The sequence below is a fragment of the Argentina silus genome, assembly GCF_951799395.1.
Source record: "Argentina silus genome assembly, chromosome: 17".
In the NCBI taxonomy this organism is placed as follows: domain Eukaryota; kingdom Metazoa; phylum Chordata; class Actinopteri; order Argentiniformes; family Argentinidae; genus Argentina; species Argentina silus.
The window spans coordinates 2,382,999-2,392,626 of record NC_139671.1 but is presented as its reverse complement, the minus strand read 5'-3'; the positions used below and the strand labels follow the sequence as shown (position 1 = coordinate 2,392,626).

Sequence of the window (9,628 nt, the reverse complement as noted above, 5' to 3'; positions counted from 1 at the left end):
CTCCGTCAACCCACCACCAACACATGGTTACAGTCGAGAACATAAATCAGGCGCCGCTGATAGTGTAGTTCGACTTACAGGCACACATGCACACAGGACCTCCGCGGCTTGCTGCTATTGCAGCAGGGGCTGTAGGGACTAGTGAAGGATCCGCGGTTGATCATACTAACGGGGAGGAATGGCTTGAGGATGGAGATGAAAGACAAAAAAAAGGCACGGGTGATCAATATCGGGCTGTCTTGTTGCAAACTGCTGCAGTGCTCTTTCCAGGTGTATAGGGCTATGGTGTATTCTCATATGGATTCACTAAACCGGGCAACGGAGTCTGATGTCACATGTGCTTCATAGGAAGAAACGGGGCATCTGCAAGCAGGATTTGGAGGAGGATGCTGCGGCAGGTATTACACAGAGGGCTAAAAGCTTCCTTCTACTGGCTGGGCTTATTTGTTAGTAGGCATCCCGTTTTTTTCCTCACCGTTCCCGCCGTCCTAACCATCATTTTCGGATGCACCGTGGTGAGCAGATTTAAGCCCGAAACGGACCTCGAGATACTGGTTGCCCCGACCCACAGCCTCGCTAAGATAGAGCGGAGTCTGGCCAACAGCCTTTTCCCCATCGACCAGTCCAAGAACAAGCTGTATTCCGACCTACACACTCCCGGCAGATATGGCAGGGTGATTCTGCTGGCGAAATCCGGGGGAAACATACTGGAGCTAGCCGAACATGTTCTGCTGGTCCACAAGCAGGTGCTGGATCTGCGCGTTAATTACAAGGGATTCAATTACACTTTCGCGCATCTCTGTGTCTTGAGCCATCGGGATAAGCGGTGCCTGTTGGATGATATCATTACTATATTCGAAGACATCCGCACGGCTATTCTCTCCAACAGCACTTTCTCGAAGGTGCCCCTAAGCTACCCAAATACAACATTAAAGGTAAGAACACCGAGGGCACAGCGATATTTATTAGTGGCAGACACAGTGTTTCCTCCGCCGTGCATCAATTACCGATGTGAGTATTCTATGTGGCAGGTGTCCTCAAGAAAAACGTGACTTACGTTATACACTACGTGCTTTGCTACCCCCAACACCGAATTACCTGGACGATCACTGGCAATGCCACTGCAATGAGACTATGCTATAGCCCACTGTCTGAACCCGAAACCTGCGTTAATGTCTCAATGGATGCAGCGGTGGTTGTATATTCGCACAGCCTATAATGTAGGGCTATAGATTGCTACATAGATCAGAGGCGAGGGAACCCTTTTCAATACAATAGCCGGAGTTGCCGGAGTCTAGTTCCTCAGTGCCCCGGCTGTGAATAGACTGCATAGCCGAGTCCTGCACTGCTCGCATAGGGAAACGTCCCCTTCGCTTTTTCTGATGCAGTCTCTCTCTCTCTCTCTCTCTCTCTCTCTCTCTCTTTCTCTCTCTCTCTCTCTCTCTCTCTCTCTCTCTCTCTCTCTCTCTCTCTCTCTCTCTCTCTCTCTCTCTCTCCTCTCTCTCTCTCTCTCTCTCTCTCTCTCTCTCTCTCTCTCTCTCTCTCTCTCTCTCTCCTCTCCTGCACATATAGAATGACATAGCCAGTAGACTCCCAAGGAGCGTTATCCTACAGTCTGTCCCATTCTGTAAGTTGTTGCTATGCTGTGATTTCAGCTCCCTGCAGATGTAAGCGACAGCCGCTATCATTATGAAGCCTGAAGGCAATCATTTTCAGTTAATCTGTTGCACCACCTGAAGTTTGATATGGGGCCTTCCTTTCAAAATGTCATAAAGTGCCCACAGTTGTATCTACTACTGACATTAGACAGCCAGCACAGGTAATTGGTGACTCTTGGTATGTCCCTGTATGATTTTCGAAGGATAAATGATAGGAATTGCATACTGGGGATTTTGTGAACACCACTACTTACGGCCATGGTAGAGGGATTCACCCCCGGGGATCATTTAGAGGGAGAGGTTTTGAGAAGTGTACAGATTCAGGACTAGGCCTAGCTTATACAGACGGGTACACGCAACCAGGCTTTTTAGCTCGCGAGGCACATCGAGGTTTTATCTCCTCCAATAAGAGCATCTATTCTGAGGTAGTCCTACAGCAAGCCCTGGTGAATAATGTACTGGTGTGTGTGTGTGTGCGTGTGTGCGTGTGTGTGTGCGTGTGTGTGTGTGCGTGTGTGTGTGTGTGTGTGTGTGATTGCGCACGCATGTGTGTGTGTGTGTGGGCACACGCATGTTTGTGTGTGTGTGTGTGTGTGTGTGTGCGTGTGTGTGCGCACATGCTTGTTTGTGTGTGAATGCGTGCACACGTGTGTGTGTGTGTGTGTGTGTTCATTAATTCATAACTGGGCTGTCACTAAATCACCTCCGTAAAGCACATCCCTCAGCCGTTTCTCTGTATCCAAGGCCACTCTTCACACCCTCCTCAATTCCCCTGGCACGGGTCATATGTCAAACACATGAAAGTAGAAGCTATTCCAGCTCTGCCTGATTTAGCCTGGAGGTCGCGCTTATGGGACTGCTCCATTGGTTCCATTTAAACCAAACCAAGTACCTCCACGGTATACACAGTATCACATTTGACCTGTGTATGCCCTCTTGTTACTGGGGTCTGGTAAGCCCGTGTACGCCCCTTGACACCGACCCCCCTGACTCTTCCGGAGAGAAAGGTTCCCGTCGTGAGGGTTTAAAGTGACCTGGTTTTCCGAGGCATCTTGGCAGCTGGAGTGCCTCCTTCCTCTGACTCTGACTGCATCATTGATGGCGCTCCCGGCCTGTCTGGGCAGATTGGACTGACACTTCCTCTGCTTCCTCCCCTGCTCCACTCAGTGCTTAGATGTCAGAGGAGGGATTTGTTCGTATGCTAACTAATCTGATGCTACAGTACAGTAAGCCAAGCCTCTGTGCTGTCTGGTGGCTAAGTCCCTGGCTGGTGAAGTATGCCAACGTGTCATGGGCTTTGCTTGTATGAGGAGTCTTTACAGTGCGGAGTACAGTAAGTCACTACAGTGTGTCATTTGAACGTTTGGGGGCTAACATTGTTATTGAATATCCCATCCACATGGTAATGAATGGTAGCAAAACCATGCTGCACCCAGCTCTGCTGACAATGCAGGTGATGTGTACAGCAATTAAAGTACGGCACGGGATCCTTCAGTTGTTCATGTTAGTGTGGTACAGGTGGCAGTTGCAGTAGACTTTGAGATGTTCTGTGAAAAGCACTTTAGAAATAAAAATGAATTAAAAAAATAAAATAATTAATCACAATCTACATGAAACGTATTGAAGAGAGACATGATTGGCTATACGAGTCGTACATCAAAACGGTGATCCAATCAGAGGAGAGGAGGGCCCGCCTTCGTTGTCTGGAACGAACAAACTATGTCTCTATTAATATTGCATCATTTTCCTGTTGGCTGACAAGTTAACAGTCCCTTCACTTGTCCAGGGGATTCATCTTCTCTGGAGGCCAGTCAGGGGGTGTCACATATCTCATACCCACTTATCACTCACCGTCCTGGGGAATACATTTCACCACGTCCCCTCGCTGTTCAACACTGCTGCAGCTCAGATAGGGTACTGTACATAGGGCACCAAGAATATGCCTGTCTAAAAACCTCTCCCTTCACTTCACTTCTGCATGCTTAGATCAGATATGATAGGTTACTGTAGGACACCAAAGATATGCCTGTCTAAAAATAAATAAATAAATATATATATGTATATATATATATATACCAGGCGGTGATGTATTATTTATTGAGCCCTATTTCAGTGGTCATACAGAAGAGGTGGTCTGAGAGGTAGTACCATGGTAATAGCATAGTCATAAAGCCATGACCATTTCAGCAGCATTACATGTACGTTGCTGCGATTACATGTGGAATACCATTGTAATAACACTAGAACAACATAGGAAAGGAAAGTAGTCTTCTCATCTCTCAAACACAAAGCTAATACCGTATATTGTTGTTACTAGAGTAATACGACTCTACGCAATGACATATAAAATTAATGCAATGCAGGTAATATCCTATCACTATTCTCAAGCCGCAAGTCAAGATACATAATTGAACATTAGACATTAATAACATAAGGATGCACGTAGGACAGCCAGGGTTCAAACCCGCGCCTCCTGCTTGGATGACCCAAGCATCTACCATTAGGCCAAGAGGACATCCTCAAGGTCTGAGGGTTTACATGTCTCTGTCAGGCTACCTCGTCACAAGAGCGTGATTCCAAATCACCTGCGCTACACACGTTTACCTTTGTAGTTAAAGTAAATAGTCAGACCTCTTCTTCGCAAAGAGGATTTTATTTATCTGAGAGTGTAAGATATTAATCAAAATCCCCCCCTACTGTGAGTCCATGTATTGGCATTGTTGATTCTGGTGGGTTATTATAATCATAGCAAGATAACTGTAATCCACAATAAGCCGTTGATTTGAACTGCTGAGTTCTCACAGCTAAACTCATAAACTGTCAAACAGTCGTTTGGAACAGGGAACAAAAAATCCCCAGCAGTGGAGGTGTGTTTGATACCAAGGTTTCTACCTGGTGGAGGTGTGTTTGATACCAAGGTTTCTACCTGGTGGAGGTGTGTTTGATACCAAGGTTTCTACCTGGTGGAGGTAGAAATCGGAGGACGGGCTCATTGTAATGAATGAATCCAAATGAGGAATGGTATCAAACACGCTCATTCCATCCCATGCATTACAATGAGCCCGTCCTCCGATTTCTACCTCCACCAGCCTCCACTGGCTTCCAGACATGATGTTAGTGATAAGTTCAGTATTGTACACCTTAAAAAAACTAATCCTACCCAGGTGAATAGCATACCGAACACATCCTTTACGTGACTTTGTGGGCTCTAACTTGACTGATGTACTGCTGTATCCCCCCCTCCCCCCTCCCCTCTCTCTCCCCCCCCCCCCTCCCCTCCCTCCAGGACGGCCGAGTGACCTTCATCGGCCACCAGCTGGGCGGCGTCTCCTTCTCGCCCAACAGCCGTGACCAGCAGGTGAAGTTCGCCCGGGCGGTCCAGATCACCTACTACCTCAGCAACCATGGCCCGTTGGTGCAGGATATCATCGCCGAGCGCTGGGAGAACGAGTTCTGCGCCCTCATCCAGCGGCTGGCCACCCAGAGCGAGGAGCTCCGCGTCCAGCCGCTCACCTCCTTCAGCCTGTGGCGGGACTTCCACCAGACAGGCGTGCTGGCCAAGGGAGAGGTGCTGGTCAGCCTGGTGCTCATCCTCCTGGCCGCCACCATCTCCAGCTCCATGAGGGACTGCCTGCGGGGGAAGCCGTTCCTGGGCCTGCTCGGGGTGCTCACCATCTGCATGGCCAACGTCACGGCCGCCGGGATCTTCTTCATCTCGGACGGGAAGTTTAATTCCACGCTGCTGGGGGTCCCCTTCTTTGCCATGGGTGAGTGGGATGGCCCGGGATGAAGGGGCTGGGATGGAGGGGGGGTGGGGGGGTCGGGGGGGGGGGGTGCTGGGTCTTATCTGAGTCTTCCATGTGGTGATGATTGGGGAGGGGATTAGTGGGATTGCTCTGGGGCTTCCTCCAAGCACGCTGATTGTTTTTGGTGCTGTTGTTGTTGTTGGAGGGGTGTGTTGAAGTGTGTGTGTGTGTGTGTGTGTGTGTGTGTGTGTGTGTGTGTGTGTGTGTGTGTGTGTGTGTGTGTGTGAGGTGTAAACATCACATATTTAATTTAATATTCATAGAGAAACGCATCTTATGAATACAAAAGGGCAGACTATTCATTACTTAAATACACAAACATTTGTACTGAGTTAATGAAGGATTATTGAAGGTTATATATTAGATTCATCTTCACTGAACAGATAAACTCTTGTTTAATGAAAGTGCCAGAATCTACAACCATCAAACAATGATCTAGGGCTAGACTACTGGACCCAGATTAAGACTAGTTCTGGACTATAAACCAGTGTTTCTCAAACAGCGTCCGTGGGATGTTGCTGACCGCTCCCTGAGATGACACAATGGGCTGGCAACCCTGACACAGATTAATCCTAATCCTAAACCTAGACAAGGACCAGGCTTAATCTGTGTCCAGGAAACCGGGCCATAGTATTTCGTTATTTCTCAAGTATTAGTTGTATTGTAAGTCCAAGGAAGGAGGAAGGACCATAGCTTGCCAGTGCCAGGGTTAGAAACACTGCTTCTGACCATGTTCAGTAGAGAATCTCCAACAAGAGACGTGTTTTGTTTTTATAGTCTGGAACTAGTCTTAATCTGATCGTTCTAATTGTGTACACGGCAAAACGAAATAAAACACTAACATGTACGGTACAGTACGTCTAAGGTCAACTGTTGTCCTTCAAGTGTGCGATATTTCCCTGTATTCTTAGACCTAATCAGACTTGGTTCCTGTGTTACACTGCACCATCTGTACTGTGGCTGGCTATTTACAGGTGCTCACATCATCCTTCCTCCACTCTCCAGGGGTCAAAGGTCACTGAATCCCTGGAGTTACTGTAGTCTGACGAACAGTAAATAAAGTTAAAGTAAGAATCGTGAACAGGAGGCTGGAGAGTCTCAGTGACCTGAAGGTTGTGTCTCACCAGGGGAACGGAGGAGGCGAGAAGAAAGAGAGAGAGAGAAGAGAGAGAGAGAGAGAGAGAGAGGGAGGGAGAGAGGGAGAGAGAGATAGAGAGGGAGGGAGAGAGAGATAGAGAGATAAAAAGAGAGAGAGGAGATAGAGAGAGAGAGAGAGGGAGGGAGAGAGAGATAGAGAGATAAAAAGAGAGAGAGGAGATAGAGAGAGAGAGAGGGAGGGAGAGAGAGATAGAGAGATAAAAAGAGAGAGAGGAGATAGAGAGAGAGAGAGGGAGGGAGAGAGAGATAGAGAGATAAAAAGAGAGAGAGGAGATAGAGAGAGAGAGAGAGAGAGAGGGAGGGAGAGAGAGAGTCAGAGAAGACTTCATTAAGTCTCTAAATACATGTGACAGGCCCTCAGAAGCGCCAGATGTCCACCCACCTCCCCCTGGGACGGTGAGGTAGCTGAGTCAAACACACTGCTATTAGACGCCTGACACATTTCTCTTCAAGTTTCCAATACTTTATGGACTATCCCGTCGGTCCCATTATACCAGAGAAATATGAGGCATTATACGGTTTGATCAGAACCAGCGCCGTGGTCGGCCTGAGAGGGGTTCAAAGCCGTGCTTTATCCCCTGACAGAGTAACACCTTTGACACGTTTAACCTGTTTACCATGCGTCGCAGTAAACATCACTGCGCAAACACTCGAATTATTAGCGAAATCATAGAAATAGATTTTGAGAAGTGCTTCATACCTGACGACGTCATTATCGTGGCGATAACGTCACGGTCAAATCCCCCCGCTGAGATATGGTATGCACACGCCCGCAGCGCTGAACGCAACCGACGCTGAACGCAACCGACGCTGAACGCAACCGACGCTGAACGCAACCGACGTGGGGATTTAAAACAATGTACCAGGCAGTGTTTAGTCAAGCGCAGCTCAGGTGTATGAATGTGTTTAACATCCACGACGTACACTCTGTGGTTGACCCAGGTCTGAAAGGTACGCCTTCTTTCTCAAAAGTAAACAAAAACCTGAGTCAGTCCCCCGTAGGCCAATATTCGTTTTTTTTTTTTTTTTTTTTTTTTAATCATCGAAATGAATTCATATTAGTTTAAAATGCAAAAACAAAGTAGCCACTTTATCTGCTATTGCTGAGGTATGAGTCAGCGAGTTCTTTCAGTGAATTCTCCGAACTGTAAGCAAAAAATTACTCTTCCAGACAGGGAATGTACAGACCTGGATCCCAATAGTATTTGAAATCATTCCAAACACTTTGCTGTGCTTGACTGGGTTAGCCTGGCACAACGGAGCCAACAGAACAGTCGCGCATGTTCAAACCCCGCCCACCTGCCACTCCAGGCAGGCCCAAAGCAAACGATCAAAGTATTTGGTCTGGAAACCTGTGTCAACTGTCAGCAACACTGTGAGGTCAGTGGTCTTCCACACATGTCAATGGACAACTGTAAGCCATGGACCTCCCCAAGTCTGAACACAACAGACCTTTTCTCCTGTCTCTCATCCATCCATGTCTATCCAACATGTCACCCGAGCTCTGTCCGGTTCAGCTCTGTCAGTTCTCCTCGCCTCCCCTGCTGCTTGTTAGTGTTGAGGAACTGACAGAATCATCAAACAGCCAGGCTCCAGAACACATGGAACATACATGTACTGACTCTGTCTGACACCTCTCTCTCTCTCTCTGTCTGTCTGTCTGTCTCTCTCTCTCTCTCTCTCTCTCTCTCTCTGTCTGTCTGTCTGTCTGTCTGTCTGTCTCTCTCTCTCTCTCTGCTCTCTCTCCCTCTTCCTGCTCCAAATGAGCTCAGCTACTGTACTGTACCACACACACACACACACACACACACACACACACACACACACATCCACAGTAAATCAGTAAAGTTGGCCTGCTGCACGCTCTGCTACTGTATGTTTAATGATTCCCATACAGGCAGAGATAATGTACTTCTGTATCCCAGGTGCTTTGGACTCCTAGAATATGTATAATGTGTGTGTGTGTGTGTGTGTGTGTGTGTGTGTGTGTGTGTGTGTGTGTGTGTTACTGGATGTGTGTGTCTGTGTGTTACTGGGTGTGTGTGTGTCTGTATGTATGTGTGTGTGTGTATGTATGTGTGTGTGTGTGTGTGTGTGTGTGTGTATGTGTGTGTGTGTGTGTCTGTGTCTGTGTCTGTGTGTATGTGTGTGTGTGTGTGTGTGTGTGTGTGTGTGTGTATGTGTGTGTGTGTGTGTGTGTATGTATATGTGTGTGTGTGTGTGTGTGTGTGTGTGTGTGTGTGTCTGTGTTTATCTTATTTGTTACTCCAGCACAGTGTCCTACATACAGTACAATTGAATTGGTCTCCACTTGTCTCCACAGTGTGAGATCTTCTGCCAGAGACCCAGTAATAGTCCCATCCTCTCTCTAGTGCTCTACAGTCTAGGATTCCTGCCTCCGCCAGCCTCCCCCAGCCTCCGCCAGCCTCCCCCTGACATGGGCCTACAGCCAGATCACAATCACACTGAACAATGCTCAGAAGGGGGGTACAGTCAGATCACAATCACCCTGAACAATGCTCAGGAGGGGGGTACAGTCAGATCACAATCACCCTGAACAATGCTCAGAAGGGGGGTACAGTCAGATCACAATCACCCTGAACAATGCTCAGGAGGGGGGTACAGTCGTTTCTGATAGACAGGCTGTTTCTTTTTCTCAACAAAGGCATTCTGGGAGAACTGATCTGACCCCCGCTGGGCAGGAAGAAGAGTGACACTCTAAGACTGCTGGTCACACAGGCTTACAGGACAGCCTGCCTGGCGAATAGTCCTTAGGGACACAGCATGATCTGTGTGTGTGTGTGTGTGTGTGCGTCTGTGTGTGTGTGTGTGTGAGCGTGCTTGCACACGCGTGTGCGTGCGTGTGTGTGTGTGTGTGTCTGTGCACGTGCGTGCGTGTGTCTGCGCGTACATGCGTGCGTGTGTGTCTGTGCGTGTGTGTCTGTGCGTGTGTGTCTCTGTGCGTGCACGTGCGTGTGTGTCTCTGTGCGTGCACGTGCGTGTGTG

The 9,628-nt window shown here is 48.2% G+C and overlaps 1 protein-coding gene across 1 annotated transcript in view; it reads left to right on the top strand.

Moving 5' to 3' along the window:
• Nucleotides 1–335: 335 nt before the first annotated feature.
• Nucleotides 336–9,628, top strand: part of ptchd4 (patched domain containing 4) — a gene marked incomplete at both ends in the record, with an annotated part of 26,871 nt that continues 17,578 nt past the window's right edge. Inside the window, 2 exons of the mRNA XM_083688587.1 lie at nucleotides 336–935; nucleotides 4,945–5,425. Coding sequence (XP_083544713.1) covers nucleotides 336–935; nucleotides 4,945–5,425 — 1,081 coding nt within the window. The remainder of the gene's footprint in view (nucleotides 936–4,944; nucleotides 5,426–9,628) is intronic.